This window comes from Moschus berezovskii, chromosome 28 (assembly GCF_049115385.1).
Source record: "Moschus berezovskii isolate FMDL1 chromosome 28, NW_MosBer_1.0, whole genome shotgun sequence".
In the NCBI taxonomy this organism is placed as follows: Eukaryota; Metazoa; Chordata; class Mammalia; order Artiodactyla; family Moschidae; genus Moschus; species Moschus berezovskii.
In genome coordinates, this window is record NC_142487.1 from 15104882 (window position 1) to 15123858 (window position 18977).

General features: G+C 40.5%; 1 protein-coding gene across 9 annotated transcripts in view; it reads right to left on the reverse strand.

The window, feature by feature from the left end:
* Window positions 1–18977, reverse strand: part of PIAS2 (protein inhibitor of activated STAT 2) — a 120135-nt gene that overhangs the window by 8965 nt on the left and 92193 nt on the right. For 6 of the 9 annotated variants that reach the window (XM_055417302.2, XM_055417301.2, XM_055417303.2 and 3 more), the window contains 2 exons: window positions 15800–15848; window positions 13001–13081 (listed from right to left, as the gene is read on the reverse strand). In XM_055417302.2, the coding sequence (XP_055273277.1) occupies window positions 13001–13081; window positions 15800–15848 (130 nt within the window). Of the gene's footprint in view, window positions 1–13000; window positions 13082–15799; window positions 15849–16293; window positions 17930–18977 lie in introns of those variants that run through there. The other 3 variants (XM_088833407.1, XM_055417306.2, XM_055417305.2) reach the window with 3 other exon arrangements.

The window sequence follows — 18977 nt, forward strand, 5'->3', positions numbered from 1 at the left end:
ATACCTTTCTTCCCCTTGCATTTTTTTTTTTAAATTGGAGTATAGTTGTTTTACACTGCTCGGTCAGTGTCTGCTGTACAACAAAGTGAAACAGCCCTAAGTATACACATATCCACTCTTTTTAAGGTTCCCTTCCCATTTAGGTCACCACACAGCACTGAGTAGAGTTCCCTATGCTATACAGTGGGCTGTCTAGGTTATCTATTTTACACATAATAGTGTATGTCACGCAACCTCCCAATTCATCCCACCTTTCCCCCTGGGTTTCCATACATTTATTCTCTATGTCTATTTCTGTTTTGAGAATAACATCATCTATACCGTTTTTCTAGACTCCACATGTATGCATTAATACATGTTTTCTCTGACTTAGTTTGTATGACAGTCTCTAGATCCATCCACATCACTGCAAACAACAGAATTTTATTTCTTTTTATCAGTCAGTTCAGCTGCTCAGTCACGTCAGACTCTGCAACCCCGTGAACTGCAGTACACCAGGCTTCCCTGTCCATCACCAACTCCCAGAGCTTCCTCAAACTCCTGTCCATCCAGTCAGTGATGCCATCCAACCATCTCATCTTCTGTCATCCCCTCTCTTGTTGCCTTCAACCTTTCCCAGCATCACGGTTTTTAATAATGAATCAGCTCTTCGCATCAGGTGGTCAAAGTATTGGAACCTCAGCTTCAATGTCAGTCCTTCCAATGAATATTCAGAATTGATTTCCTTTAGGATTGACTGGTTTGATCTCCTTGAAGTCAAGGGACTCTCAAGTGTCTTTTCCAACACCTCAGCTCAAAAGCATCAACTCTTCAGTGCTTAGCTTTCTTTACGGTCCAACTCAGAAATGAAAACAATCAATAAGAACTAAATTTAAAAAAAAAGAAAAAACAAAAACAAAACGGAGACTAAGAAAAACAATGAAAATACAAAACACATAAAAATTATCAATAAAAAAAAACACAGAAAAAGTAAAAATAGAAAAATAAAAATATATTTAAACATAGAAAAGTTTAAAAATAACAAACAGACAACTGAACAAAATGAAACACACAAAAATAATATTAATATCTTCCTGTGGCCTCCTCTATCAGTGTTCTTACTTCCACAGTGAGCCACAGTCAACCCCTGCCTCCCTAAGTGGCTTTTCGCTATCTCTAGGAAGGTTTCTAGACCTGCTGTGGGAACTGGAGGGCCAGCTCAGACTCTGACCTGGCCCAACTCCCACATGTACTTGCCTCCAAAGTCCAGTGCTGCTAAAGCTAGATGGATCTCAGTTGCAGGGACACTCACTGGCTATTCAGATATTCCAAAGACGCAAGATTTACCGAGCAGATTGCAGGGATTTAATCCATGGCTTGTGCAGCTGCATGGAGAAATTTCAGTTCCCTTTCCTCTGTCACATTGCCCCTGGGCTCAGCTTGGATTTTGGCCCCAACTTTGCTTGGGTGGCACCCTCAGGGGTCTGTTCCCCACCCGGGCGAGAGGGAGCAAAACTAACAGCCGACTGGGGCACATCCACTCACTCAGGCCGGAGTGGAGTGTGTCGGCCACAGCTGGGGTGTGTGCTGAGAGTCTGGGGCGTGCTCACTCTGGTGCAAGCTCCTCTCAATGCCCGTGGAGGCTGCTCGCCACTTGTGCCTCAATTCCTAGGCAGACGACACTTCCTCTAGGGGCATTCCTGCCCCTCACTCACATCTCCTCTGATGCATCCACACGGGAACAGTGGTCCTCTCCCCAGATCCAATCTCTTAACTCCATGCTTTAGCACTAAGCCTCTACCAGCACTCGACTCTTCTTTGTATTTTTCATCTCATTATACTTCTGAGTTGCATTTTTATTGACTTCTGGTGTATCCTGAAATGTCTTAATATTCGAAGGGTGGTCCTTGAATCTGGAGGAGTCTTCTCACCTCTGAGCTTTTTAGGAATGCAGATTTCAAGAACTACTTTAAACATACAGAATCAAAACCTGCTTTTTAGTATCATCCCCAAGTGGTTTTTCCAGTAATCATGGACAGATGTGAGAGCTGGACCATAAAAAAGACTACTGAAGAACTGATGCTTCCAAATTGTGGTGCTAGAGAAGACTCTTGCGTTTCTTAGACAGCAAAGAGATCAAACCAGTCAATCCAAAAGGAAATTAGTCCTGAATATTCATTGGAATTCTAATGGAAAAGGTCAGTTTTCATTCCAATCCCAAAGAAAGGTAATGCCAAAGAATGCTCAAACTACTGCACAATTGCACTCACCTCACACGCTAGGAAAGTAATGCTCAAAATTCTCCAAGCAAGGCTTCAGCAATACATGAACTGTGAACTTCTAGATGTTCAAGCTGGTTTTAGAAAAGGCAGAGGAACCAGAGATCAAATTACCAACATCCGCTGGATCATGGAAAAAGCAAGAGTTCCAGAAAAACATCTATTTCTGCTTTACTGACCATGCCAAAGCCTTTGACTGTGTGGATCACAATAAACTGTGGAACATTCTGAAAGAGATGGAACCACCTGACCTGCCTCTTGAGAAACTTTTATGCAGGTCAGGAAGCACCAGTTAGAACTGGACATGGAACAGACCGGTTCCAAATAGGAAAAGGAGTACGTCAAGGCTGTATATTGTCACCCTGCTTATTTAACTTCTACGCAGAGTATATCATGAGGAACGGTGGGCTGGAGGAAGCACAAGCTGGAATCAAGATTGCCGGGAGAAATATCAGTAATCTCAGATATGCAGATGACACTACCCTTATGGCAGAAAGTGAAGAACTAAAAAGCCTCTTTAAAGTGAAAGAGGTGTGAAAGTTGGCTTAAAGCTCAACATTCAGAAAACTAAGATCATGGCATCCGGTCCCATCACTTCATGGCAAATAGATGGGGAAATGGTGGAAACAGTGGTTGACTTTATTTTTCTGGGCTTCAAAATCACTGCGGATGGTGCTTGCAGCCATGAAATTAAAAGACGCTTGCTCCTCGGAAGGAAAGTTATGACCAACCTAGACATCATATTAAAAAGCAGAGACATTACTTTGCCAACAAAGGTCTGTCCAGTCAAGGCTATGGTTTTTCCACTGGTCATGTATGGATGTGAGAGTTGGACTATAAAGAAGGCTGAGTGCTGAAGAATTGATGCTTTTGAATGGTAGTGTTGGAGAAGACTCTTGAGTCCCTTGGACTGCAAGGAGATCCAACGAGTCCATCCTAAAGGAGATCAGTCCTGGGTGTTCATTGGAAGGACTGATGCTAAAGCTGAAACTCCAATACTTTGGCCACCTGATGCAGAGAGCTGACTCATTTGAAAAGACCCTGATGCTGGGAAAGATTGAGAGCAGGAGGAGAAGGGGACGACAGAGGATGAGATGGCTGGATGGCATCACCGACACAATGGACACGGGTTTGGGTGAACTCCGGGAGTTGGTGATGGACAGGGAGGCCTGGCGTGCTGTGGTTCATGGGGTCGCAAAGAGTTGGACACGACTGAACTGAACTGATTGGAAGGACTGATGCTGAAGCTGAAATTCCTATACTTTGGCCACCTGATGCGAAAAGCCAACTCACTGGAAAAGATCCTGATGCTGTGAAAGAGTGAAGGCAGGACAAGGGGGCCACAGAGGATGAGATGGCTGGAGGGCATCACCAACTCCACAGACGTGAGTTTCAACAAACTCCACAAGTTAAGGACAGGGAAGCCTGGCGTGCTGCAGTCCATGGGGTTGCAAAGAGTCAGACATGACTGATCCAGCAAACTAAACTGAACCGTATGATTTGCATGCGCATTAAAGTTTGTAAAACATTTATATTGCTCATTTCCTTTCAGATCCGTGTCTAATCAGTACATAGTTTTCAATCACTTTTACCTCTACAAGTTCTAGTGGTGTCTTTTAGTATTTAATTGGATATACTTGATCATTCATTCCTTGCATGTATTTTTCAGTCTTGTGTTTCACTTCATTGAACAAACGAAGATGATCATTTTATAGTCTGTCCCTGATAATTTCATTATCTAAAGTCCTTAAAGGTTTTTGTTGTTTCACTTTCTTCCTCCTGTTCATTGTAAACTGAAGTTTTTCATTTTACTTCAAGCAGCTCATCTTGTTTGGAATTTTCTTCTGGGGTCAATGTACATTCTTCCAGAATGAATCTGTATTTACATCTCCGAGGTACCAGGGGGCACTACCATTATGGAAGGTCACTAAATTCTCAGACTGAAGTTTTAGTCAAAGTATCTAATACTATAGATATTAGTATATAATATACTATATTAGATATAATACTTGTAGCATTCAAGCTACAAGACCGTATGAATGTGAAGCCTTGTGGTACTTTCCTTCCTTAGCTAAAAGCTCAGATTCCTTGTGATTCCCTCGTAGACTAGGATTATTCCTACTTCATCTTTATACTAAGGGTACAGCCCTTTGGGCTCTGGTTCTATGGGGAGAAGATCACATAGTAGATAACTTACCTTTGAGATCTGCTTGCTATAACCATGCCCCAGAGCCTGTGAAGACCAAAGTCAGGTTGCTCTGGTCAACAAATAACTCCAACAAGTAACTGCTGAAGCCAACTACAGCAGAGTTTTGTTTCACTCTCTAGATACCCCATTTTACTTCTTCCTTGAGAATTCCGTTATTTTATGCTGGCTAATCAATGCTTCAAAGCATCATTTTAAAATGTATTTTTTAAAATCTAAGACTCTTAGCTGTTCTAACAGGAGCCTGGCTAGGTTCAAATAGGTGCCTGTTTGATCCTGGCCAGCTGGACAAAAGCCAGTGTTAGCAGGCAACTTTTCAAACTGCTGGTTGACACAATTTAATGTGTTAGGAAACCAGTGTAATGAAAGGGTAACACTCAGAATTTTAAAACAACAGAAATAGATATTAGAATAGAAAAATAGCTATGGACTCTGCAAGAACTAACCACTTCTATTTAATGTGTCAGGAAAGCAATGTAGAGGGTCACAATCAGTATTTTCAAAAATAAAGATATTATAAATAACTACTAAAATAGGAGAGCAAGTTATGACCAACCTAGATAGTATATTAAAAAGCAGAGACATTACTTTGCCAACAAAGGTCCGTCTAGTCAAGGCTATGGAGTTGGACTGTTAAGAAAGCTGATCGCCGAAGAATTGATGCTTTTGAACTGTGGTGTTGGAGAAGACTCTTGAGAGTCCCTTGGACTGCAGAGAGATCCAACCAGTCCATTCTAAAGGAGATCAATCCTGGGTGTTCTTTGGAAGGACTGATGCTAAAGCTGAAACTCTAATACTTTGGCCACCTCACACAAAGAGTTGACTCACTGGAAAAGACTCTGATGCTGGGAAGGATTGGGGGTGGGAGGAGACGGGTACGACAGAGAATGAGATGGCTGGATGGCATCACCGACTCTATGGACGTGAGTTTGAGTGAACTCCGAGAGTTGGTGATAGACAGGGAGGCCTGGTGTGCTGTGATTCATGGGGTCGCAAAGAGTCGGTCATGACTGAGCGACTGAACAGACAGACTGATCAAAATAGATACCTAAACGAGCAGACCCATGAATATTCTGCAAGAACTAGACTGTCTCAATAAACACTACAGCTAACTGAGACAAACAGCACAGGAAAAATAGTAAAGAAATGAAATGAAAGGAATAGGTCATTTAATCTTTTGTAGAATGTTGCTCCATTTGATTTTTTAGCATATGAAGGTCAACTTCTATTAGGAGGGTTACTGCTATAAGATCTGAGTTTTATATTAACAGTTTGTAGTTTATCAAGCTAAATGCACAGACGTATAATCCACTGTTGGTAAATATGTCATTACTATGAGTTTCAATTATGGTAAGTTTGTTTTTCAGAAAGATTATCAACAATATTTTTAAGTGGAAAATTCAAGACTTAAAAGATATTCAGTTCAGTTCAGTTCAGTTCAGTTCAGCTCAGTCGTGTCCGACTCTCCGCGACCCCATGAATCACAGCACGCCAGGCCTCCCTGTCCATCACCAACTCCCGGAGTTCACTCAAACTAATGTCCACAGAGTCGGTGATGCCATCTAGCCATCTCATTCTCGGTCATCCCCTTCTCCTCCCGCCCCCAACCTTTCCCAGCATCAGAGTCTTTTCCAGTAAGTCAACTCTTCGCATGAGGTGGCCAAAGTATTGGAGTTTCAACTTTAGCATCAGTCCTTCCAATGAACACCCAGGATCGATCTCCCTTAGAATGGACTGGTTGGATCTCCTTTCTTAACACTGTTAGCAATGTGAATGTATTTATGACAATGGCTTAAACAAAATTAGAGTGTTATATCTCATTTTCCCATCATGAACTTTTAATCACTACATTCCAGGAGAGAAACTTGAAACATAAAGTTAGTGACTTCCCTTCCATCCAAGAGACTGGATTTATCCTTCTGCCTGCAACAATCAAAATATTCTCAAAGTATATGGAACAACTGCTTCTTTGATGCTGGATATCATGCAACAAATGACAGTGATTCTTGAGAGAGCAGAAACAAATGAGTTGAGCCCTACCAGTGCCCCAACTCATTCCCTCAAGAGTTTCCAAGCTGCAGCACAGTAGAGAACCCAGGCAAAGGCCAGCAGATCCTCTCAATTGAGAAAATGGAGCTGAGAATCCAGAGACAAGGTGGTGAGAACTTGCAGGACAGAAAACAGAGACAAGGAGCTAAACAGAGAGGGATTCCTTTAAGAATTCATCACAGTGGCTATCGATAAATGCATGTAAGAAAATTATATGATGGGGGGAAAAATACAAAAGAATTAGAGGCAATAATGTTAAGCACACAGGACCAGAAATGGTGCCTATTCCCAACAGTCACAGTGTAAAACCTCACATTTCAAGAGGCACTGGATACAATAACCAGGAGGGTCTTGCCTCATTATCGTGGAATAGTCTTGGAGAGATCACTGTTCTGGAGCCTCCTAAAGCAAGACATGACAGAATCAAGTATTTCCAAGTAACAAAACTGCATCCCAAAACAATGCTCAATTCATTCATAGGAACACAAATATATTCAGTGAACATAAATTTTACAATGCCCGGCATCTAAACAGATTACCAGGCATATAAGCAGCAGAAAAATACAATCCATAATGAGGAGATGTATCAACCAACCAAAATCAAACCAGAATGGACCCAAATGTTAGAATTTGCCAATAAGGACAGTAAATCAGTTGTTATAACTTTATTCCATATATTCAAAGACTCAATTAGCAACTTGGAATATACTATAGACCCTAAATGAATTTCTAGAAAAATATACTGAATGAAATTACCAGATAATTCATTAACCATGCTTTAAATGTTAATGAAGTTGTATATGCTTTTTAAATATGTAAGGACCAACACTGATTCCTAAAATTTTGTTTTTAAAATATAGTGTGTATATTGAGACATAACTTAAAATATATTACTATGGTCACATGTGAAAGTTTTAGAATCACTGATGTAGGGCCTTGTAGGTCATGGTAAAAATATTAGATTTACCCAGAGTGAGCCAGGGAAACATTAAGGATTTTGAGCAGAGCGGTTACATGATCTGAATTGTGTCTTAAGAAAATGAATTTGTGGGGCCTCCCTGGTGGTTCAGTGGTAAAGCATCTGCCTGCCACTACAGGAGCAAGGTTTGACCCCTGGTCTGAGAAGATCCCACAAGCTGTGGAGCAACTTAGGCCCTGTGCTACAAGTACTGAGCCTGTGCTCTAGAGTCAGGGAACTGCAACTACTGAAGCCTGCGTGTCCCACTGCCCATGCTCTGCGGCAACAGAAGCCACTGCAATGGGAGGCCGTGCATCGCTATCAAAGCAGCCCCTGCTCCCTGTAACCAGAGAAAAGCCCACGAAGCAACAAACCCAGCACAGCCAAAACTAAACAATTAACTTAAAAAAAAAAGAAACAAACCTGTTACTGAGAGAAACAGGGATGGTGAGACGGGGGTGAGAACAGAAGACTCTTCCGATAGTTCCATTAGTTCAAGTGAGAGAAGACACACACCACCATGACCGCCCATGCGGCCAAACTATGCTACACACTGCTGAGACAAGGCTTTCTCAAGAATTAACACTCTGGGCTTCTGTATCCCCAACATGCAAATGCTATGGAGACAGCTAACCAGCTCGGAAAACATGTGATTTCCCCAAATCATTATATAAGCCATCAAGAAACCAGTATGAGTTCGTATTCCACACATTTTAAAAAATTGAATCTCTTTTAATTTTGCTGTTGTTCAGTCGCTCAGTCGTGTCCAACGCCTTGCAACCCTGTAACTGCAGCACTCCAAGGTTCCATCCTTCACCATCTCCCAGAGCTGCTCAAGCTCCATGTCCATAGAGCCGGTGATGCCATCCAACCATCTCATGCTGTCGTCCCATCTCCTCCTGCCTTCCACCTCTCCCAGATGCCATTCAACCATCTCATGCTGTCGTCCCATCTCCTCCTGCCTTCCACCTCTCCCAGCGTCAGGGTTTTTTCTAATGAACCAGCTCTTCGCATTGGGTGGTCAAAGTACAGGAACCTCAGCTTCAACATCAGTCCTTCCAATGAGTATTCAGGGTTGATTTCCTTTAGAATTGACTGGTGTGATCTCCTTGCAGTCCAAGGGACTCTCAAGAGTCTTCTCCAACACCACAGTACAAAGGCATCAATTCTCTGGCACTCAGCCTTCTTTATGGTCCACTGTCACATCCATACATGACTACTGGAAAACTGTAGCTCTGACTACACAGACCTTTGTCAGCAAAGTAATGTTTCTGCTTGTTAATATGTTGTCTGAGGTTACTGGTATTTCTCCCAGCAATCTTGATTCCAGCTTGTACTTCATCTAGCTTGGCATTTCCCATGATGTACTCTACATATAAGTTAAATAAACAGGGTGACAAAATACAGCCTTGATGTATTCCTTTCCCAATTTGGAACCAGTACATAGTTCCATTGCTTCTTGACCTGCATACAGGTTTCACAGAAGGCAGGTAAGGTGTCTGGTATTCCTAGATACCAATACAATTGTACTGCAATACTCAGAGCAGTATAGCTGACTCAGGTAACTTGGTCCCTACAATATAGAGATTACAGGCAGAATTTCCCCGGCCTTACGTATACAGTAGGCTGAGTCTACAATGGGTCCTAGGCCTTCAGGTTTAATAAAACACCTACTGGCACATTCTTGTCCCTACTGTACATTTCCCTACCAATCTCCCATTCGTGGCCCTCGCCCCTATAAGAGTTTGGAGTCTATCAGGTTAGTGAGCTCACTTCCTCCAAAATCCCCAGCTTCTTTCATCCATTTGCCTTCTTGTTTCCCTCCCTTGAGAATACCTTTTGCTCAGATGTCAAGTGATTTCTACAGTCTGCATAAGTCAAACACAAATGACAACCCACCATTTCTTCATCCACAAGCATTTATTGAGCACCTACTATGTGCCATGCCACGTTTGGCTCTGGGATGCAATTGAAATATCACCCCTGCCCTCAGGGAGCTTACAATCTAGCAGAGGAAACACACACAGTGAACTAATACATAAAATAGACACAGGTTGTGTTATCTGCCATACAGGATACAAAGAGTGATGTGGTTAGGATACTTAGGAAACACTTTTTAGACAAAATAGCCAAGGAAGGCCTCTATGAGAAGATGGTTAAAAACTGGGTATGAAGCCTGACTCCCCGCTTATATGCTACAAGTCACTTACCCTCTCAGAATCTGTTTCCACATTTGTAGAATGGAAATTATGGTATGAAACCCGACCAATGCTCCTTACTGTGAATCACCATGAAAAATCTTCAATAACTTCTTGCTATTGATATTTTACAAGGTTTTCCATGATTTCATACACACTTCTCTTCATATTCTTCAGCAAACTTCTGGCTATTTTGGGCATTTCCGGCCCTCTCCTCATCCGTGTGCTCCTGTAGCACCCTGACTCCACCTTTAGCCACTGCACTATGAGCTCCCTATTCACTGATCTATATGGCCTTAGTTAGTTAGTAGCTAGCATTAGCCGCTCAGTCGTGTCTGATTCTGCAACCCCATGGACTATACAGTCCATGGAATTCTCCAGGCCAGAACACTCGAGTGGGTAGCCACTCCCTTCTCCAGGGGATCTTCCCAACCCAGGGATCAAACCCATTCCTCCTGCACTGCAGGCAGATTCTTTATCATCTGAGCCACCAGGGAAGCTCCATCTACCGGATGACAACTTTGGTGAAGGTAAGTCTCTATCGTGTGTTCCAAGTGCCTGATACAATGCCTGGCATGAATCGCCTCTCAAACATTTAACGACATGAGACTTTTATAAGCTAAAAGCAGCAGCCAAAAGGTGAATGACATAGAGGATAGAGGGAAAGTCTCACAGAGGGAAGTCTTGAGGACAACAGAGGACACAGGCATTGAAGGTTCATGGGGCTGCACTGGCCTCTGGCCCAACTCATTCTCTGAGGCTGGAATAAAAGATGAAAGTGAGCACGGAGGGAAAGAAATCATGCTGAAGTCCTGAATCTTCTGATTGAATTTGGAAACAAGATCACCTGCTAAGAAAGGTGTGTTCTGAAAAGGTGTGGTAGGCTGTCATCAAACACACACACAAAAGACAAGAAAAGTGTTAGCGAGGATGTGGAGAAAAGGAAACCCTTGTGTGCTGTTGGCTGGAGTAAACTGGTGCAGCTAGAATGGAAAACAATATGAGGGATTCTCAAAAAATTAAGCAGCAGAATTACCATATGATCTGGCAATTCCACTTCTGGGTATTTACATGATGTCAAGTGACTTCAAAGAGATGTGTGCACATCCTCACTCACTGTAACATTATTTTACAATAGCCAATGTTTATGGAAGAACCTTAAGTGCCCATAGATGAATGGGTAAAGAAGTGCATACATGCACAACACAGCCATTAACAACAGAAGAGAAATCTTGCCATTTCCGACAACATGCATGGATCTAGAGGGTATTATGCTAGGTGAAATAAATCAGAGAAAGACAAATACCATATGATCCTGCTCCTACGTGGAATCTAATCAAATGAAATGAAAACACTCATACAGAGAATAAATGAGTGGTTGCCAGGAGGGAGGGGCTGGAGAGGGGAAGAAATGGGTAAAGGGAATTAAGAGATATAAACCTACAGTTATAAAGTAAGCCACAGGAATGAAAACATACAGCATAATACATTATTATAACTTCATATGGAGACAAATGGTTACTAGACTTATTATGGCAATAATACATGCAAACATCAAATCATGTAGTACATCTAAAATTAACATATTTTTGTACATCAACTATATTTCAATTAAAAAAGAAAAAAGGAATGGCAATATTTGCATTAATTGATGAGAATGGGGAAAGAACCATGCGGTGTCCAGTCAAAGGACTGGTAGGCAACTGAGGAAGGGGTCTGAGGACATGCTGAAGGACGTCATATTGAAGCTGGATAAGAAGTACAAAGAAAATAGAGAGGGTTAAATAGGGAGTTTCAATGGAAGAAAATGTTGGAGGCAAGATAACCAAAAATCTCACCAGCCAGTGTTGGATGGATCATCCGTCAGAACCTGAAGTCACCGAGAATACGACAGAATCAGAGATGGCCAAGTACACTGTCAGGAAGTGAGGCCTTCAGCAAATCAATGGGAGTGATCGATGGCAAGAGCAGAGGTTAACTGACAGTATAACTTCCTGACACGGGCAACAAAAGGGCAGAATTTTGTCCGAAGCCTTGAGAAATTATTTAGAAATTACAAGACAGGGGAAGGGCAGCCGCCGCCCCCTCCTGAGACAGTGGAATGTGGACACAGCCCACACTGGTGACAGCTGCAGGCTATGGCAGGCCTTTAGAGACAGCCAAATTCCTTATGACAAGGCGGGTAAGTGCATATTCAAAAAACCATCAACTTTCAGCCAAGCATGGTTGAGGGAGAAGAGGGTGGACAGGGGGCTTCCCCATGGCTCAGCAGGCAAAGAATCCACCTGCAACGCAGGTGACACAGGAGACATGGGCTATAGTCCAAAGGGTCGCAAAGAGTCAGTCACGACTGAGCGACTGGGCATGCACAAGCACAAGGGTGGGCAGGCAATTGGGAGAGACCAGAACACATACAGGAGGGAGGCAAGTGATGGTAAAAATGGAAGCAAGGGAAGTCTGCACTTCTTAAGACTGCAGAACGAAAATACACTTCTTGAAAACTTCCTTTCTGAAATCTCATCTTAATCATCAAACTCACCGTTGTCTCCTCTTAATATGACTGTTGTCCATTCTACCTTGAGAAATGGACTCAGCTCTTATTCCTACATCCACTTAATCTTGAGTCTTCCTTTGCAATGGCTCCATCATCCACTCTTTCCTTATTCCTATAGCCATCACCTGAAATCAGTTCTCATAATTTTATGTCTAGGTTACGATACCAGTCTCCCAAATAGCCTACATAATTAGTGTCACTTCAGTTTAGTCCCGAGGCTTTCGAATTAAGAGGTCTGTTTCAGATACCCAAATCCAACTGCAAAATTTATGTTTCTTCATTTGCAACTTAAAGACAACACTGCTTTCCTTTAAAGACTGCAGTGAGGAATGTGATATGTTGTGGGTTTCTTAGCACATCTCTTAGTAGGTAAGAATTCCTGATTTTTGAAAACTCAATTGTAAGCCCTTTGAAGGATGGGACCAGATCTGTTATACCAGTCTAGTCCATATACACTTTCAAAACACACTGAAATCTTGTTGAATGGTTTGATGAAGGCCAAAATAAGAGGGATATTTCAAAACACAATACTCTTCATGTAAAAGACTTGAGCTTTGAAAACATAAAAGCAGCTTTAAAATCCATTCAAAAAGAAACAGTTCAGGAAACAACATGGTATGCCAATCAAGAAAGTAATACCTTGAGCAAAAGACGACAGCAATCTGTTTTTCTTTTCCCAGAGCTACCCTGAGAACACCAAGATGGGGTGGGAAACACACACGAAAAAAAATGAAAAAGCAAAGTTTAGCTCTGCTTTTGTTGTTGCTTTAGCCTTACCACTTTTCCAGTTTGGTTGGACTGCCTTTGGCTCAGAAGATCCTATTGGCTTTGGGGAACTCAGAAAGGCCAAAATGGAGCCTAAGGGAAGAGGAAAAAAAGAGAGAGCTGGCTACTAAGGGCTGGCCCCAAGCAAAGATGGTTTCAGAAAGTCAAGACTTTCTAACTAAAAATGGAAAACGTAGTGTAACAACGGGCTACTTCACAATGCAAGTAAAAATGTGTGAAAAATCATTTGGATATCCTTAAAAGCAGGTGTTTCTGGAACATATCAGATAGACACATTTGAAACTGAGACATCCCAGGAAAATTTCTGCCGATTATCTCCAAATCAGTTACCTCAGCTCACCAAGGTCAGAGGTGGAAGGCCTTAATGCAGATGCCTGCATATAGTTAATGGTACATATTCTTGGAAAATATGGTTAGATAGTTCTTCTCATACCAAATGGTTAACAAACCACTTGGAAAAGTGCTGTGCACCAAAAACTACAGAAGTATTTACATCCTTGACTCAGAAGTTCACCTCTAGGAATTTATCCCAAGGAAATAATTTATGCACAAAGACATACACTGTAACACAGCATCATGAGATACAACCTAAAATGCCCAACAGGGAAAGGCAACAGAAAGCATGGCACATCCATACAATGTAGTTCTTAGTAACATGGAATAATGCCTGTAGACTGAGAAAAAAAAAAATCAAGATACAAATTACACTGATAATGAATAGAACTATGTAAAATCACATACATGTAGCAAAGAGACCAGCAAAATACATCCAAATATATTTAAGTGCCCTTTCTACCTTTTCTGTATTGTCTGGACTTCCCACAATAAGCATGTATTACCAACATAAACAGAAAAAAAAAATATTGAGTGAGGCAAGCATTAAAGCAAAATGGGCATTTTTCTATAGCTTTATTGGTTTCTGCTAGGAATTGGAGTGTGGTTCCTAACAAAAAAGTGGGCGCTTACAAACCAGTCATTCTTTAAAAAGCAGAGAAATTATTAAATCTCTTTTCTGTAATTTTCACCATATTCATACAGTATACTAACGCATATATATGGAATTTAGAAAGATGCAAATGATAACCCTGTATACGAGACAGCAAAAGAGACACAGATGTATAGAACAGTCTTTGGGACTCTGTGGGAGAGGGTGAGGGTGGGATGATTTGGGAGAATGGCATTGAAACACGTATGTTGTCATATGTGAAACGAATCACTAGTTCAGGGTCGATGCATGTTATAGGATGCTCGGGGCTGGCGTGCAGGGATGACCCAGAGGGAGGATAAAGGTAGGAGGGAGGTGGGAGGGGGGTTCAGGAGGGGGAACTTTTGTAAACCTGGGGCGAATTCATGTCAATGTATGGCAAAACCAACCAATATAATATTGTAAAATAATTTGCCTCCAAAATAAAATAAATTAATTAAAAAAGAAAAAGAAAAAAAAATTTTCACCATATTCATGTAGAAATGTAGCAGAAAAGATGGTGAATCACATTCCTTCACGAATTACCAATCTAAATGACAACTCCATGCTCGCACAACACACAGACCCAGGGTCAAAAAATACAATGTCAGACTCAAGTTTTAAATGGCACATTGCTCTACATTTTCCACTATGAAAAAGATTAGGAAAATAAATAGTGTTTACTTGGGGCGGGGAGACTTTTTTCACACCCATTGGGGGCTAGAGAGAAATGAAAGACAGAGTTAAGAACCAACACTTCATAAAATTCAACTTTACTTAAAAAAGACAAAATGTAACTAATAAATACTTTTTTGGCAGAAGAAAAGCAGATAACTTGGTTACTAGATGACAGATGTTCAGGCCTGCTCTGAAGGCAGAATGGATCAAAGGTCTGAATCCAAAGTCACAACAGTCTCTTGAATATCTTTCCTCTAAAATCCAACCTTTCTTCAAATCTTTTTAAAATTCTACCCTAGGGAAATTTGCTTTATACCCAGAGTTATGGATCTCCTTATTTATACTCACAAGCTTTTCACTTAATCATGGTATTTCCATTCTAGCTTTCTGGACTCTATGGTTTCGTCTGGCCTTTATAATTATCCCACAACAGACTCTGAAAGAATTTATACCTCCTGGGCAGAAATGGAAACAAAGTTCTAAAGCAGCTTACCTAGGAATCAAAAAGTTAGTCGATGCAAGCAGACCTTAGGCGTGAAGCTACATTCAGTACCGATTATACTGTCATGAGTTACCAAAGCAAGGAAACTCTTCTAACATTTCTATGTGAACAAAAACACAGGCTGGCTAAAGGTTTGTAAGGGGCTGGTAACTGCAGTTCCTTTTCTTAAACATCATCAGATGGCAGATGGTTGGCTTCCACCTAAGTAACAGGTAGAGATGACCTCCTCTGAAACTGAATTATTCTTGGTTGAGCAGGTTATCTTGGCTAGTAAAAGACACTACTACAAAGGCAGGGTCCCAGTAAAAGTATTTGGTGACCACACTAAAGAAAGAACAATGGCTTAGTAAGCATGCTGCTGTCATAGAGCCAAAAGCATAATAAAAGGTACTCACCTTCAAAGATACATACATAAAAGTCTCAATTTTAAGATTATAAACTTAAAAGTATATTTTAAAAAATGTTAAGTCTCCTGTATAAGATAAATTAAAAATTTATGTAATTTAGTGTAAAGCACCAAGAATGAACAATACAACTGTTCACATAAAACAGTGAAAAGAAAACAAAGCCAAACTATAAAAGCACAGCAGTGATCAGTTACAGGAATCATGCAAATGAACTAATTTCTATTAGTTTTTTCATTTACCTTGTAAAACTCTGTTGGTTAAGTTGGGGAAGGGAGAGCCTCTGAGAATCTAATGGGTAACAAAATGATAACAAATATACAGTATTTCTTTATTAACAAATTATACCACACGAATCAGGTTACTTTTTCTGTCTGATTACAGAGTTAACAGAACTTGTATCCACATTTAGAGCAGCAATATAAAAGTTTACCAGGAAGAAATTCTGTGTATGGACCAAAGGACTGCAACATGTCCTAAGAATTTAAAACTGGCAACTGTGATGTAACGACTGCAAGAAGATTCAGTTTGTTTTCCACGTTTTTAACTCTCCAAAAGCGATAATACATTAAGGGGATAATACAGCCGAAGAAGGGATGATGTAGAAAATCACAGGAAATTAAATCAGTACAAAAACAGCACAGAGGTCATGAGAACTTGAGAAGGTATGAAAAACCAAGCCGTGACAAGGCTGCTCCTTGGAGCTGCACAAACCCTGACTGTTCCCTGTCCTGTATGAAACTGGTGGACTCTTCATCTGGGCACTTCAGTCTGAGAAATCAGCCAGATTAATGATTTTTAAACAAAGGTTTACTTAGATACAGCTTAGGGAGAGAAAGCTAAACATTAGCAAAGTATTAACTCCTTGAGAAATCAAAATTGTGCAGTCAAATGAAAGCAAAGTATAAAATTTGGATAAAAATGTTTCTCTTAGGGTAAAATTCAGCTTCCTGAGAGATTTAAAATCAAACACACAGTAAGAGAGTGGTTTTCAAAGTGGGCTTCAGGCCCATCCTCTCTTCAAACTTTTCTTATACTCAAACACTTCTAATTCTGTTTCTATCTTCTGTGGTTTCAGGAAACATCTTTGTTTAAAAAAAAGGAAATCTGATGCCAGCTCCTTCCCTTTGCTACTGTTTGTTCTTTAAATTTAAAAATAACTGCTATGAGAAAAATGACATCGATGACATACTTTGTCAGTATTACTCATTGCAGATTTGAACATTATCCTATAAAATAAATCAGTAAAAGAAGTTCTTAGGAAGAAATTAAACTTTGCTATTCCACTGCCCCTAAATCTGTTCTTCCACTGACTCCACGCTCTCAATATTTCTGGACAGTGTGAACAAAATCTTAACAAACATTCCAGCCACACCTCAATCCAAAAACATTTCAGTCAACAGTCATAAAGAATTTCTTTAAGAAGGTAAGCCCCTAATTTACAGACATCACCAGAATGAGAAAGTTCAATTACCAAAAACAGCACACATTACGTCAGGGCAGACTCTGCCCTGCATAGTGTTCTTCAACATAAACACTAATAAGGAGCAGCCAAATCCCAGAACTCCCACTCTGCACTCAGGCACATAATACCAGAGTGGAAACAACCACCAGGGGAAACATACAGGCCATTTTTCTTGATGGAAACGGAGAAAAGTGGAACCCAAGCTTTGGCCACTTATCTAGACTTCATTACTTCAATGAAACATAACAAATCCATGGAAAGGACTCATTTGGCAAACGTAACTTCTTTCCGTATATTTTTCCTTCACATCAGGTTAAACGAAAAGTTGTCATTTTAGAATCACTGATTACATCTTTTTTTTAATTAGAAAAAAACTGTACTTGAATATTTACATAATTTTATTGCTGTGTATTACAACAAAAAAAAATTTAACTGATTTGTAGAATCTATCCAGTAACATGAAACTGAAATCCATCTCTCAGGAGGATATAGTTACAGCTGATGTATCTGATGCTCCAGAGTACACCAAGAGTAAGAAAAATCCGCGCATGTCACGTGGTTCTTGTTGCAGTCATCTGTGTTCATCTCTCAGAAGGCAAACGAATCCATCTGACATTTCAATAAATATCAAAGTACTCATTAGCAAAAAAATAGCTTCCATGGACCAGAGATCCAAGAAAGAGCAGTTCTGATGAATGATTCCTAGAATCGAGTGAGTCCTTCTTTAGTCCAGTGAGATGATGTCAGGAATGTTACTTCCACTGCTGGTTATGACCCCTGTCTCACTTCTGCTGCTGGATGAACTAACATGAGTACTGCTTTCATGGGGGCTGGTGGTGGTGACAGACGTACTGCTTGCTGTTAAGGGTGAGGTGAGACTATCCAAAAACATAGGAGGACAGTACTGCTTGAAACAAACAATGATGCGGATGAGGAAGAGGCTTCATTGATTGTAAATAAAGAAACTACACAGTTAGATACGCATAAGTGATAGCCACATATTTAAATCTCGGTGGGATTTAAAAATTTCTCAAAACTTCACATCTTTGGATAGAAGGTGGCATGAATTTAACATTTTACATTATTTGATGAGTGCAGCATATTCTTGACTGTCTCAAAACAAAATCTGTTGACCAAATATGTAGGCAGTAGTACAAAAATGTCAATAATAACTATAGTTATTTAATACTGAATACTGGCCCCACAATTTTGAGTCATACTTAGTCTTGAAAAGAATTTGCTCACTAAATGTATTTATACCAAATTTAAAGCACACTGTAAAAGGCGAATAAACTTATCTTTAATGGCTTTAAGCAAAAGTGCTAACACAAAATTCAATAATTCTTTCAAAACTTATTATTAATTAGACCCTTAAGGAACAATATTAAGACTGATCAGCGGAAAAACAGCATCTGATTCCTATCTACATACATGTAACAGTACTTGTGTAATTAGAAGACAGCATACACTCTAATATAGAGACTACACAGTAGCTAACTACCCTGGGATGCTCTGAATGAGAACTATCTCATGTATTGTGGAATAAAAAACAAACAAAACTTTGGAATAAATCTGAAAGGAAATCTAACTGCCTCTGAGACGCCGGATTGACAGTCCCCTCCAAGTGTTTATAAATTTTGGTTTAAATCTTAGTTGCTGATCACCAAACAAATTTCAACCTGGGTTTACGTACTCTGATACTGACCAGGAGGAAGAGAGACAAGAGCTAAAAGCTTCATTTTATATCACCATGGCCGGTGTTAGGTGAGAAACAACGGCACCAAGTTGATAAGCGAGGTCCAAGACACACTACAGGAGGAGCGGTCCCAAGTCTGTGTTCAGACTGACCACATGAAAGATCAGGAAGGACGGCTCATCAGGATTACCAATTCTAGGTATTGTTATCAACCAGTTAGCCTGACACCAAGCATGCTGAATGGCCCTATAAAATCAAA